The sequence below is a fragment of the Schistocerca gregaria genome, chromosome 9, assembly GCF_023897955.1.
Source record: "Schistocerca gregaria isolate iqSchGreg1 chromosome 9, iqSchGreg1.2, whole genome shotgun sequence".
Lineage (NCBI taxonomy): Eukaryota > Metazoa > Arthropoda > Insecta > Orthoptera > Acrididae > Schistocerca > Schistocerca gregaria.
This window is the reverse complement of record NC_064928.1, coordinates 187,137,701-187,153,350: the sequence shown is the minus strand read 5'-3', so window position 1 is coordinate 187,153,350 and position 15,650 is coordinate 187,137,701. Positions and strand designations below refer to the sequence as shown.

General features: G+C 43.1%; 1 protein-coding gene across 2 annotated transcripts in view; it reads right to left on the bottom strand.

Moving 5' to 3' along the window:
* Window positions 1-354: 354 nt before the first annotated feature.
* The window catches only part of LOC126291785 (insulin receptor-related protein-like), a 357,856-nt gene continuing 342,560 nt past the window's right edge, over window positions 355-15,650 (bottom strand). For both annotated transcript variants that reach the window (XM_049985479.1, XM_049985480.1), the window contains exons 16-17: window positions 10,885-11,076; window positions 355-2,831 (exon numbers count right to left, since the gene is read on the bottom strand). In XM_049985479.1, coding sequence (XP_049841436.1) covers window positions 2,514-2,831; window positions 10,885-11,076 — 510 coding nt within the window. In that variant the 3' untranslated portion in view covers window positions 355-2,513. The remainder of the gene's footprint in view (window positions 2,832-10,884; window positions 11,077-15,650) is intronic.

Genomic DNA, 15,650 nt, shown 5'->3' with positions numbered 1-15,650 from the left:
AATATCGTAAATCTCAGTTTACTGAGCTTGCCAATATAAATGTTCCATGCCTGTATATCTTTGAAACAATCTTATTCACTTGGGACTATCATATGAAAACTGGTAAACTAATGATACTGTCAAATGGCTCTGAGCACTATGGGACTTAACATCGGAGGTCATTAGTCCCCTAGAATTTAGAACTACTGAAACCTAACTAACCTAAGGACATCACACACATCCATGCCCGAGGCAGGATTCGAACCTGTGACTGTAGCGGTCGCGCGGTTTCAGACTGAAGCGCCTACAACCGCTCGGCACCCGGTCGGCTAATGATACTGTGCAAAATATGATCAGAATAAATAAAACAACAAAGTCGTTTCAGTCTTTATTCTTATTTATTTATTTTACTCATTCACTTTATTGACTTGATTTGCAGGTTACAATTGCATTTTCACAGCCGTTACAGGTACGTTATCACATTAGTTATATCACACATGTTTGCTCTCCTACGAGACAATAAACGTAAATTTGCAACATATAATGTTTTACATTATGCGGAATGACTATTTGACAAGTTAGAAATATAGCTATTTTTCTATAGGAAATATAGCTCGAGTGAAGAAAAAAAGTCGTGAAATAGTCGAATAAATTGTCTATGATTGACAAGTTGCGTTTCTTGTCATTGCTGACATCAACTGAAAAGTATCTTTTCCTCTCCAATCAACAAATTTATATATGTGCTATTACACAGTTCTTCTTAAAACAGGTACATAGATAGAGAAATATATTTATTATTCTATGATAGCTACAACAAATGATTATTTTATGATATGAGTCACAAGTATCACACGTATTTCTTAGTGCATCTAGACCATTAATTTGCGAGTAAAAAATAAGTTTTACTAAGTTTGATACAGGAAAAATAATTAAATTTATAGTTTTGTGTCTTCAGTACTTAAAAAATATTGACACTTATAATACACAATTATCACATACACGATCATTGTAAATAATACAGTTAGGTAAAATTGCACATCAATCTTTTTGCAAATGAATGCATGCTTCTTAAGTACAAAAATATTTCTGGATATGTACTAGCACCAATGTTTGAACCTCAAAATGCATTTTTTTTGCAATTTATTGATAAATGTACGCTTCTAAAAGCAACAAATATTTTGATTAATGTTGTATTTCACATAAACCACAAGAAAATAATACAGACAAGTTAAATAATACTAAAATGAAAGGCGCATTACTCACAGTACTTTATGAAAATAACTGAAAAATGAGAGTGAGGAATAAAGTTTATGATAGTTTGTATCCTAGCATCGTGGTAGGAGACCCATGCACAGATTGCGTCTAGGTCATCGCTTCCGTGAACTGTCCGGTATGATAGTCTTGTTCTGTGCATGAATATCGCATCTACCACAAACATTTGAATAGCTGCTGGAAGCAATGTAAACAGCACAGCTCGAAATACCTACAGATACCTAACATTTCCTGGCTGCGTCAGTGCCAGGTAGTTAACCAGTGTGCATGCTGCAGTATGCAGTTAGTTTCGATACTGGCAGATGGCCATAATAATGTCATCCTACTTTTATACACCTCCTGCTAGTCAGACATGGTGATCTAGCAGTAAAGCATTTGCCTGGAAACAGTGAGAACGAGGGATCTAATCCTAGTCACATTTCGGATTTTCCAGTCTGTGTTTGGCCTTCACTAGTCAGTGACGTGAGGACTCACCAGAAACGAAACGTGGTTGGAATTCTGCGTTAAACTGTAAATTCCTGTACCCCAGCTGGGATAGTTTACGGACATGCAATGTGCTGAAGTGGCGACCAATTGAAAGGCTCGCACTGGCCACTGAGCCACAGAGCCATGACAAAGATATGTGGTTAAGGGCGAACAGAGTATGTCTCATCAATGTCTCTCTGTATGTAGCCATATGCGGAGGGTGTTGGGACCTCTGTTTTTGTTGGTTCCATCTGAGAGTCCTGCAGCAGACTCATTGTGGTGAAAGGACAAGAGACGATTTGAAGAATGTCTTGTCCAGATCTTCTGGAAGTAACCGTGGGAAAAAACTCTCTGCTGTGTCAACTCTGCCCTAGAATGTGGTGGTCTCTTTGTGACAGCTGGATACCCCTCACATGTCTGCAGTCAGGCCTACACATCACAGAGGTGTGATGTGACGAGAGGTGGTCAGAAAAGTGGGCTGTCAAGTTTTTCTGACAGGTAGCCATAGAGAGCAAAGCAGTGGTGTTGCATCTGTCAAAAAATGAAGCGACACCTCCAGTGTAAATGGACACTTGTAAACGTATGGTGGTGACGTCTATGGTACCCACATACAGACGGGAGATTATGTAGCAAAACGTGACCAGAAGAACATCTCATCCAGGTAGCCATATAATAAGAGCATCAGAGAACTTCGCATGTCAGTTCTGGCAGTGTCGCTGTAGTAGATGTATACCCTGGTATGGGGTGAGGCTGGTACATTATCGTAACATAGATGGGATCCACGTAACTAACAGTGATCAGAAAAGTGTCTCGTCGAGGTCTGGCGGCAGGAAGCCGTACACGGTGGGTGGTGCAGACCTCTGCACAGTGTCGGCTCCATCCCCGAGTGCCACGGCAGCCTCGCTGTGGTAGAAGGACACCTCCGCAAAGTCTGGGCCCAGACCGCCACCCAGTGAGTCCAGAGAGCGCACCAGCTGCAAGAAGGTGGGCCTCAGCGCAGGCGACGTCTGCCAGCAGGCCTGGCACACCGCCCACACTGCGGGTGCGGCGTCCGGGGGCCGCGGCAGCCGGCCGCCGCCCAGCACGTACGACAGCACCTGCTCGTTGGACAGGCCCTGCAACACAGCACGAGCACACTGCAGTGGATGTAGCTGTTATTAAGAACAACCCATCATAATGCTGTAACTCTTGTAACACTTTCAAACATACGTAATGTTTATGGCTCATTGCAAACTTAGTAAAATAATGCTTTACCACCAGCAACATACGAGGGGGATCCAAAAATAACCGGAATTTATTTCTAGAAAGCATATACTTTATTGTTTTGAAATGAAGCCTTAATCTCCTTCGAAGTACTCTTCATTAGCATTAATACACTTGTCCAAACGTTCATTCCAGTGTTCGAAGCACCTTATAAATTCGACCTCTTTGATACCTGCTAGCACTTTCATGAGATTGCGTTCTACGTCTGCCACATCCGCAAAACGCTTCCCTCCCAAGTCTCTTTTCATCCTCGCGAATAGGAAGAAGTCCGGCGAATACGGCACGTGGGTCAAGGTAGTCGTCTTCGTTGAGACCAAAAAGTGGCGAACTCTGAGAGCCGTATGCGCGGGAGCGTTGTCGTGATGCAGGAGCCACACGCCAGAATCCCACAAAGCCGGACGTTTTCGCGACAAACTTCTGCGAAGCCGTTTCATAACCTCCAAATAGAATTGTTGGTTTACTGTCTGATTTTCAGGGACAAATTCAGAGTGTATGATCCCTTTTACGAAAAAAAAAAAACTGATCAACATCGTTTTCACATTCGATTTCACTTGTCGAGCTTTTTTTGGTCGAGGTGGGCCAGGTGACTTCCATTGTGATGACTGTTGTTTACTTTCTGGATCGTACCCATAGCACCATGACTAATAACCTGTAATGATTTTGTTGAAAAAATGTGGATCATCTTTGAACGCTTCCTTCATTTCGAGACAGGCTTCAGTACGACGATCCCTTTGATCGCCGGCAAGTAGCTTCGGCACGAATTTTGCTGCCACTCTTCGCGTCCCCAAATCGTTGCTCAAGATGCGCTGAATTGAGCTCCAGGACAACCCGGACAAGTTCTCGAGTTGTTCGATTGTCCTGCGTCGATCTTCACTGATGAGCTCACGGTTTTTGTCGATGTTGTCTTCGCTTCGAGCAGCTGAAGGTCTACCGGAATGGGGCTGATCTTCAACCACCAGTTTCCCCTTTTTAAACCGAGAAAACCATTCGTACACAAAGAGCATGGTCTTTGTAGGCTGTCTGAATCATCGCAACAGTTTCTGCTGCGTTCTTGCCAAACAAGAAACAAAACTTCACTGCCGCACGTTGCTCGTAAGAATAGCCATTCCCTCGTGTCACGTCTGCACTGTACGCACACTCAAAGAACTGCCAAGCAAACCACACTTCTCACTGTTGGGTGACGCCACATGGCAGAATGACTCAGCAGAGCTCCTACTACAAACCTCTGGCGGCGCAACCTGCTACTACAAGTACATAATGTGCAGCATTACGATTCCGGTTACTTTTGGGTCCCCCCTCGTAATAATGTTTGGATCAGGTATTCCTATAAGGTGGTAATATACAAAAAAATTAGAAAATCCCCGATATTATTATAGAATACATGGTTTTGTCGTCACTAGGACGATGATAACAATCTGCTAATATTTAACTCAAACTTTTAGTTGATTAGATCCCACATTTATAAGCAGAATACACTGGAAATATTCAGAAACAAATACATGATAAGTCAAAAAGGACTTTGCAACTTTGGAATTATATAGAAGCTTACTGACACAAGTTACAGAATCGGTGGATGTATCATTTTGTAGCAAACAACCTCAAATTTGATTCACGTAGTGCATCAGTACCCCATTCCGCCACTGTGCGTTTTTGTTTCATGAAACTAACTCTGCAACAAGTGAAACTTCCTGGTAGATTAAAACTGTCTACCCGACCGAGACTCGAACTCGGGACCTTTGCCTTTCGCGGGCAAGTGCTCTACCATCTGAGCTACCGATGCACGACTCACGCCCGGTACTCACAGCTTTACTTTTGCCAGTATCCGTCTCCTACCTTCCAAACTTTACAGAAGCTCTCCTGCGAACCTTGTAGAACTAGCACTCCTGAAAGAAAGGATATTGTGGAGACATGGCTTAGCCACAGCCTGGGGGATGTTTCCAGAATGAGATTTTCACTCTGCAGCGGAGTGTGCGCTGATATGAAACTTCCTGGCAGATTAAAACTGTACCAGCACTTGCCCGCGGAAGGCAAAGGTCCCGAGATCGAGTCTCGGTCGGGCACACAGTATTAATCTGCCAGGAAGTTTCATATCAGCGCACACTCCGCTGCAGAGTGAAAATCTCATTCTGGTCTGCAACAAGTTTTTGGCGTAAATTTCGCCGATACGGGATGGTTTACTTCCATCACGACTGTGCAAGACTTCCAATTCCTCACGAAAGTTCGAGGTTTCCTTGATAACCGGTCGGTGGATTGGCGGTGAAAGGCCAGTCGCATCGCCACCTCGCTGTCCAGACATGATACCACTGAATTTATTTCTCTGGGGTCTTACTACAGACCATGTATGTGTTCCTCCCCTACTAAACAATTTAGCTGACCTGAAAAATCGAATCTACACTGAAGCTGCACAAATTATGCCTGATTTGCTGTAATGTGTGTGGAAAGAAACTGATTACTGGTGGGATGTTTGCCACTCCACAGATGGCAGTCACATAGGACCAAAATGACTCTGAAACTTGGGCTTTTTTGCTGCAAAATGAAACATCTACCGATTCTGTATCAATAAATTTCTATATCATTCCAAAGTTTTAATATCCTTTTTGATCCACCGACCCTTTGTAACTCTGAAGAACCTAAACAATAAAAAAAATTGAATTCACATGTTTTTGTTTTACGAAAAGCCATAAACATTCCTACTCATGTTTACACAAAGAATGACATTTATAAATGGGGATTCGAGGTCTCGGAAGAAAGCAGATGGTATGAGGGTGAATCAAAAAGCATTTCCTCTACTTTTTCCTACCTGAATTACGGCTGTAAATCCAAAGTCAACTTATCCATTCCCAGAGGTGTACCTTCCTTAGACCATCCTAGCCTTATTCGTCGGTAGCTCCGCGCTACGGTGCTGCTGTCAGTTGTTGAAGATGGCGAGTTGAAGATGTCAGTTATGCTTCACACGTCCATGCAAAAGAGCAACGAGGTGTGATTCGTTTTCTAGGGAAAAGGGGCCAACGTCTAGTGAAATCCACAGGAAACTGCAGTCCACGTATGGGCAAAAGCGCCTCCCTTTGGGAATTGTGCGGTGGTAGTAGTGTGATTCGCAGATGGCTGTGGAGACGTGCATGACAATCAACATTCTGGGAGGGGCTGCATTCGTTGCTGACGACAATATTTCCCATGCGCATGTAGTGGTGAAAATGGATCAGCCTGTGCATCGCTAGGATATTTTCTGGGAGCTTGCCATTTCGTGTGGGAGTGTTTACCACATCGTCCACTGGTCCTTAGGGTACTGGGACGTTTCACATGGGTGGGTGCCTAAGTAGCTGCATGGCATGATGAAAGAGGGCATGGAGTGTAATCTGGTAGTCAAGGAAGGCAGGATTCATTTACGATTGTGGACGGGGCCGCAGTCAGTTACTACTGGTTGGCTTTTTTTGTCACACACAATATATTTAAAATCAATAACAAATTAAAATAGTGGCAATAATTTAAGAATTGTTTCACGGCTGAAAGCCTTATATGGGCATAAATTAATAATTGTTTAAACTTGTTGTAACTTACAAATACAGTTATTAAAAAGACAAATCACCAGCAATCTTAAAGCTCACTGCTAAAATGCAATTACCAAATTAGAATTCTAAAACAAGTAACCATGCTCACAGCTGAGGGCCTTAATGGCAATAAATTAAGAAATGTTTCACGGCTGAAGGCCTTAAACAACAAGAATGGCAATTATTAAAAAATTTAACAAATATACTGTCAAACAGCAATACAATAGCAAAAGCTACTTTAAAAGACAGGCAACTGATCACCAAACAGGTGAGACAAAATGATAATAAACTTGGCAGCACAACAGTTTAACTTACTGTAACGCCAAGAGTGGTAATTATATTTAAAAAATTAGAACAAACAATAAAACAGCTAATATAATAACAAGGTTAATTCAAAAGAACAAGTAACAGATCCGTAAAGAGATGAGACAAAAGATGGTAACTTGGTAATATAATAATAATAATAACACAATAATAAAATACAAAGGCCAGTCACAGACGGTGCTCCAGGAATCGACCTCTGAGTACATCAGGCCAAAAACACTTTCGCGAGCAATGAGAAAGGTAGCCAAGAGTTGCATTCACATCACAAGGTGGTAACTCAGACTAGTGGCAGTCTAACGAATGACTAATTATAATCTTTCTGCGGCTACCTAACGTCCAATAACCAATGCAACGATGGAACAACACGCCAAGGGCGGATCCGGCAGCCAGCTCTACGCACTCAGAATGCCTTGTTCAGAGCGCCCGAAAGGAGAAAGGAACCACTACTACCAGATAAGAAGAAACACCAACCGACCAACAAATCAAAGAAACTGTCAAAACTACACTCCTTACCAGACAGCAGCGGCAAGGCGAGGCGAGGAAACGTACACTGCTGTTACATACACTAACCTCTAGGGCAGGTAACTGGGGCGTTAGCGCCACCAGGTAGCAAAAATACCGCTGGTTGAACTTAGCAAACAGTAAAACATAGAATGCAGCAATTAGAAATAAGAATTAGAGGAAAGCTAGTCAGATCCGCCATCCCCAAGCACTCCACTCGCTGCTCTTCGTCTCGGCGACACTGTGTGCAGCAACACGAACTCAAGTCACTGGAGAATGGTGAGATCTCACAATGATGGAGGTTTAACTACTCGGATTAAAATCCCCTAGTTGGAACAAGGCCCCCGGAGTAGACAACATTCCATTGGAACTACAGACGGCCTTGGGACAGCCAGTCAGCCAGTCCTGACAAAACTCTACCATCTGGTGAGCAAGATGTATGAGACAGGCGAAATACCCTCAGACTTCAAAAAGAATATAATAATTCCAATCCCCAAGAAAGCAGGTGTTGACAGATGTGAAAATTACAGAACTATCAGTTTAATAAGTCACAGTTGCAAAATACTAACGCGAATTCTTTACAGACGAATGGAAAAACTAGTAGAAGCCGACCTCGGGGAACATCAGTTTGCATTCCGTAGAAATGTTGGAACACGTGAGGCAATACTGCCCCTACGACTTACCTTAGAAGCTAGATTAAGGAGAGGCAAACCTACGTTTCTAGCATTTGTAGACTTAGAGAAAGCTTTTGACAATGCTGATTGGAATACTCTCCTTCAAATTGTGATGGTAGCAGGGGTAAAATACAGGGAGCGAAAGGCTATTTACAATTTGTACAGAAACCAGATGGCAGTTATAAGAGTCGAGGGACATGAAAGGGAAGCAGTGGTTGGGAAGGGAGTGAGACAGGGTTGTAGTCTCTCTCCGATGTTATTCAATCTGTATATTGAGCAAGCAGTGAAGGAAACAAAAGAAAAATTGGTAATAGGTATTAAAATCCATGCAGAAGAAATAAAAATGTGAGGTTCGCCGATGACATCGTAATTCTGTCAGAGATAGCAAAGGACTTGGAAGAGCAGTTGAACGGAATGGATAGTGTCTTGGAAGGAGGATATAAGATGAACATCAACAAAAGCAAAACGAGGATAATGGAATGTAGTCGAATTAAGTCGGGTGATGCTGAGGGAATTAGATTAGGAAATGAGACACTTAAAGTAGTAAAGGTGTTTTGCTATTTGGGGAGCAAAATGACTGATGATGGTCGAAGTAGAGAGGATATAAAATGTAGACTGGCAATGGCAAGGAAAGTGTTTCGGAAGAAGAGAAATTTGTTAACATCGAATATAGATTTAAGTGTCAGGAAGTCATTTCTGAAAGTATTTGTATGGAGTGTAGCCATGTATGGAAGTGAAACATGGACGATAAATAGTTTGGACAAGAAGAGAATAGAAGCTTTCGAAATGTGGTGCTACAGAAGACTGCTGAAGATTACATGGTTAGATCACATTACTAATGAGGAAGTATTGAATAGGATTGGGGAGAAGAGAAGTTTGTGGCATAACTTGACCAGAAGAAGGGATCGGTTGGTAAGACATGTTCTGAGGCGTCAAGGGATCACCAATTTAGTGTTGGAGGGCAGCGTGGAGGGTAAAAATCGTAGATGGAGACCAAGAGATGACTACACTAAGGAGATTCACAAGGATGCACGTTGCAGTAAGTACTGGGAGATGAAGAAGCTTGCACAGGATAGAGTAGCATGGAGAGCTGCATCAAACCAGTCTCAGGACTGAAGACCACAACAACAACAACAACAACAACAGTTGGATCCGGTTAACGACTATGTCGTGTACCCTCGCGACCACAGCCCTTTGATCCGGCATGCATGCTGCCAGCGGTCCCAGCGTGTTCTCACACTGCACTCGTGGCTCCTCCGGAGTCCCCAACCAAACTGCTTACTCACATGGCGCGGAAGAACAACCACGTCACCCCAAAGATAGGGCCACAGTTACTACACATCGTTAACGCCGCTGCTGCCACTAGACGACAGGCAACGCTGACGGAAGCAAGTGGCGCCAGTCAACACTGGAAGAAGACTAACAATCACAACCATGTCAACTAATCGATACAGTTTGGCCTCCAACAGAGGGCGGAAACCTACAGCAGCACCAATGCAAGCCGCAGCACAGCTCATGGTGGATGACAGTTTCCTGTGCCACACTGTTACTGGCGACCAAAGGTGGATACTGCGCTTCACGCCAGAATCGAATCAGCAAGCATGCTGTGGGAACATTAGTCTTTGCCTCTCACAAAAAACATACTGTTCACTGCCATTTATTGTGAATGTGGTGTTAAGGGCTTTATGACATACTGCCACGCCTATGGGCTGCCATATGGAAGAAGTGCCGATGATATCTCAATATGGATAACGTGGTTAGCCTTCACAACATTGTGGGACCACGTGTGGCAATCAGAATCGCCGACAACTTCCAGTCATTTCACTGGAAGAGTATCGACCACCTACCATACAATCTGGAGCCTCCCTCTAGTGATTTCCACGTATTTGGTTTGCTGAAGAAATTGCCCACAGGACAGTGATTCACTTGCAGTGACGAAGTCAACACAGTAATCAAATGATGCTTCCACAGTCAGAGGGACGAATTCTACCACAGAGTCATATCAAATTTAGGGCTGCGATGGGACAAATGTCTGAACCAGTGTGGGGACTATGTGGAAAAATAGTATAAGATAATTATAATTTTAACTGCCTATACATAATTTCAGCTAATGAACATAGGAGTTAACACTTTCTTAGATAAATAACAGACAATGATAGGTAAATTATGGGATTAATTTACTTCATGAAAACTTCTGTAAGTAGATATGTCTAGTAATTGTATGTGAGATTAGCTTGGAAGAGTGAAGATGGACTTACTTAGTGGGGCTGCCGTGGTGGCATGGACATCCCTGAGGGAGAGCAACCTGCTCCTCAGCTATTGTACAGATCTCGCTGAAATAGGAATAGCTGACATGATTGTCTTGCAGCTTAGAGATCTCCCAAAGACAGGCCTTCCTTGTATGGTAGAGTGGAAATGTCACTGAGGTTGGTTTACCTTGTAGGGCTAATTTGCTAAATGGAGATATTCCTATCCAATAGGACTCCTCAGCTAGTGCGGAGGTATCAGTGAGGTAGCCAGTGTGGACATATGTCTGCTCAGCTTGCACAGATATCTCCCTGAGAAAGGTCCACCTGGTTGGGTTGTTCAGCTAGTAAAGAGACCTCACTGAGACAGGCTTACCCTGTCAGGTTTTTCACCTCATATGGAGATCTCTATTGGTTAAGGATACCTGGTAGGGATTACCAGTATGGACTTCCAAAGATAAGGCTACTTGATAGAGCTGTTGAGCCATCTTGGAGATCCCCTTGAGAAATACCTACTTGGTGGGTTGTTTGTCTTGTGTGGATATCTCCATGAGATGGGCCTACCTTGTGAGGCTGCCCTGCCAGACAGGAGATCCTCTGAGATGGGCATACCTGGTAGGGCTGCTCAGCCAGCGTTGAGATCTCCCAGAGGACTACGCCATAGCTCCAGACGTCAGACAGCGAGCTGAAGACGCCGTCATGCAGGCTCTCCGGCGCCATCCAGCGCACGGGCAGCAGGCCCTTGTTGCTCTTCCTGTAGTAGTCATTTTCGTACACGTCCCGTGTCATCCCGAAGTCTCCAATCTGTGGACATACAGCTCGTGACAACATGGCACAAGTACTCACTGTTGTAGCCTTCTTCACAAATGAAAACAGAGCTGCTTAATTCTTGAAACAGGGAAATAAGAACAATAACAAGTATTTCAGCCAATGTAATTTGTTACTACTAATAATCTGACTCTCGAAAGAGTCCACTGGGGTCAATGAATAATTAACTGACGAGGTGTGACTGTCTTAAATGATTTACATCTTCATGTATACTCCAAGTTTTATTTTATAAAAGTCGTCAGTCGCTCTAATGATTTGATGCTGTTCTCAGTTTTTGCGTCTAGTACCTACCTTCTGATGCTTATGCAGCTACTGCATTCGACACGATCATAATCTGTTCTGCATATTCCACTCTTTCTCTGCCCATTCTATCATTCTCCCTCTCGAGCTCACGCCACCTCTATGTCATTTATTCCTAGATGCCGTAGCAATGTTGAACTAACTCTGGTTAGGAATTTGTATATACGTCTGTCCTCACATATCCTGTTGGTACTTCTCACTTTTCATACTATATCTGGCACATTATTTTTAGTATTTAAATAGCGTTTTGTTTCTTCTGATGGTTTAAGTTTCGCTTCCATATCTTCTGCCCTTGAGAGGTGCTCGTTCGGGAACTTCTGCCTCATTTCCATGCAAATATTTGGTGTCGGTAGAGCTCTTTCATTGTAGATATCTTTCTCCACCTGTGTTAATCCATTTTTCCTGTTGCCTTTCTTGCTTCATCTAAACTGTATAGGTTTGTCTTCACTTTGTTTATCCTTAAGCCTTGCTCTGTTTGAAGTCACTGTCCATCCCTTCCAACACGTCTTGCTTATATCCTGCTACATGCTTAACAGGAATTTGTCTTCCTTGATGTTCTGATGTTTCACACTACATAACCTCACTCAGAGGCACAGATAAATTTCTGTTCTGTGGGTGGGGGTGGAGGGGGTGGGAGAGGGGCGGTACAGTTCTTTTCAAGTACAAGATCTTCATTCAGATGTGTATCCAAACGTATCTGTATCCAAACTGTTTCAACATTTAGAAATGGAACACAGGCAATACAAGTGAATAGAAATGAAAGCACTGTAACAGAAAAATTGTGATGCACACTGATGTTGACATAAACAGGGAGTATTTAGTGTCTATATAGCGCATGTTACGCGACAGTCCACTTCAAATACTTTTTCTCTAGGCATAGTTGATCTGGAGGGAAAGCACTTTACAAAACACAGCATGCATCGTACAAATCGGTAAATCATTAGTCAGCCTGAGGAATACCATTTCCAAAATGTTTTTATCCTAGAAGTCTTTCAGAGATTAATATAAGAAGCAGTGTACGATGGTACGACGCTGTGCCCCATCCGCAGTCTGCGTACTGCCATTGCGGTGGTCAGGACGACACTGATGCAGAGGTTTGGTCCCAGATCTTCAGCACACTGAAGGCTGGGTCCCAGACAGAAGCTGCTAGATTTATTCATCAGCTCATCTTGTAGCCACACCCTTACAGGTTATTTTACAATACACTCCTAGAGTGTGCTGGTCCGTTTTAGTGAGTTGGTGCCATTGTACTTCATGCTATGTTCATTGCAGAGGCAGTGCTCCATCACAGCTGACTTCGTTGGGTGTCGGTCAGACCATCTTGACAATACAGGGAAGATGCATGGAGCACAAGCATCGGATGAGGCACAGCCGACAGTCATCTCTGCAGAAGCACTGTATCGCCAATACACAGGCCAGTAAACTCTAGGAATCAGTGGAGATCTGGCTACAGGATCAGCTGATAAATAAAGACAGCGGCTTCCAGCTAAATAAGGCGCGAGAAATAGCCTCGGGTCTGCTCAAAGCACGCCATGCTAAATAGAGAGCTGAGACGACACCTTTGTATCATCAGCATCCATACTCCTGCAGTGGCGCACACACATTGAGAGCCACAGCTCGAGGCCCAGCAATGAACTTCCCTCTCCACCTCGCCAGCGGCGCAGACACCGTGCTCGACAGCGTTTGGAAGCACTAAGTGCCCGAAACCGGCAAAGAAATTAAATTTCTTTATGCAACTTGTTGCTCATTATTTAGTTATTTACGACTACAATTGAGGATGGATAAAACACTAAAATCACATATTGTTTGGCTGAACACTAGAATGAAGCGTAACATGTACACTGAGATGCTAGAGACAGAATTGATTAGAATATATGAGGACCTAGTGGAAGAGAATCTAATGTTTCAACAGGATAACGCATCTATGCATGTTTCTGCTGCAACCAAAAAGTGGTTTGAAGATAAAGATATCGATGTCTTCGCGATGTCGTCAGTCATACGACCACACCGCCGCCTGAGAGATCGATACGCCGGATGCGATTATCTGGATAAACAGAACAGAAGAAAGGCTGTGTTAGCCAAAGAGTTCACAGCCAGTCGCAGGTCTTATGCTCGCCGCTAGGCCACTTCATGTGCAGCAGGAGAGTAGCGCAGTTAAGCCAGCCTACAGTTCGTAGCCGCGCTCAGGGGTCGGTCAGCGCCGATGTTACTCATCGTCTGCAGCTCAGTCATTGCTGCCATCAAGTCTTTGTTACTCCGATCCAAGTTACTCTTCAAATTAACCGGATTCGACATTCGAGATTACGGGAGATTAATTCGTCACTGCCTCTGAGCGCGGCTACGAACTGTAGGCTGGCACAACTGCACTACTCTCCTGCTGCACATGAAGTGGCCTAGCGGCGAGCATAAGAACTGCGACTGGCTGTGAACTCTTTGGCTAACACAGCCTTTCTTCTGTTCTGTTTATCCAGATAATCGCATCCGGCGTACCGATCTCTCAGGCGGCGGTGTGGTCGTATGCTTAAAAATGTTATTAGCAAGGCAAAAAGTATGTGGAATGCAAATAGAATAGCTAATTCACAGGATAAAATTAAAGCCATATAGTCAGTTGTGAAGGAAGTGTCTGGTCAGCAGCACAAGGTTGACGATATAAAGTCAGTTTGCAGTAATAATATTTCTGTTGCTGATAAACCGGATATATGTACAGTATTTAACAACAATTTTCTGAGCATTGCTGGTGAATTAAATAAAAATTTAGTATCTACAGGAAATCATATAAATTTCTTAGCAAATGCCTTTCCGAGATTGACGTCTGAAATACTCCTCTGTGATACAGACAAGAGGGAGATTCAGACAATAATCAAATCACTGAAGGCTAAGGACTCTCATGGTAATGATGGAGTGTCTAGCAGGATATTAAAGTACTGTGCTGAACATGTTAGCCCTGCATTTAGCCATATTTGTAATTTTTCCTTTAGGAATGGTCAGTTTCCTGAGCGGTTAAAGTACTCAGTAGTAAAGCTGCTTTATAAAAAGGGAGAAAGGGATAATGTAGGTAATTTTAGACCTATTTCATTGCCATCAGTGTTTGCAAAAGTTATCGAAAAGGCTGTGTATGTAAGATTAATTGATCATTTTATATCACACGATTTGCTATCAAATGTACAGTTCGGCTTTAGAAGTCGCTTGACAACTGAAAACGCTATATTCTCTTTTCTCTGTGAGGTACTGGATGGGCTAAACAAAAAGTTTCGAACGCTTGGAGTATTTTTTGATTTAACAATGGCATTTGACTGTGTTGATCACACAATATTGCTCCAGAAGTTGGACCATTACGGAATAAGGGCAGTAGCACACAATTGGTTCACCTCTTACTTTAGCAACAGGCAGCAACGGCAACGGCTGTGATGTGGGATCTGAGTGGGGTAGTGTCAAGTGGGGGGTGCCCGAGGGATCAGTGTTGGGGCCGCTCCTGTTCCTTAGTTATATAAACGATATGCCCTCTAGTATTACGGGAAACTCTAAAATATTTCTGTTTGCTGATGACACTAGCTTGGTAGTAAAGGATGTTGTGTGCAACATTGACTCGGTTTCAAGTAGAGCAGTACATGACCTCAGTTCATGGCTTGTAGGAAATAAACTAACGTTAACTCACAGTAAGACTCAGTTTTTACAGTTCCTAACACACAATTCAACAAAACCTGACGTTTTAATCTCACAGAACGGGCATATGATTAGTGAAACTGAAGAGTTCAAATTCCTAGGTGTTCAGATAGATAGTAAGCTGTCGTGGAAAGCCCACATTCAGGATCTTGTTCAAAGACTTAATACTGCAATTTTCACTATTCGAACGGTATCGGAAGTGAGTGATATTTCGACACGTAAATTAGTCTACTTTGCTTATTTTCATTCACTTATGTCGTATGGTGTTATGTTTTGGGGCAACTTTTCCCATTCTAGAAGGATATTTTTGGCTCAGAAACGGACGGTTCGGGCAATAAGTGGTGTGAGTTCACGAACCTCTTGTCGACCTCTGTTCACGAATCTGGGTATTTTGACATTGGCCTCTCAATATGTATATTCCTCAATGTCGTTTCTTGTTACCAATATTAGTTTATTTCCAACAATAAGCAGCTTTCACTCGGTTAATACTCGGCAGAAATCAAACCTCCATTTGGATCGGACTTCCTTAACTCTTGTGCAAAAAGGTGTGCAGTATACTGCTGCATCCATTTTCAATAAGCTGCCAC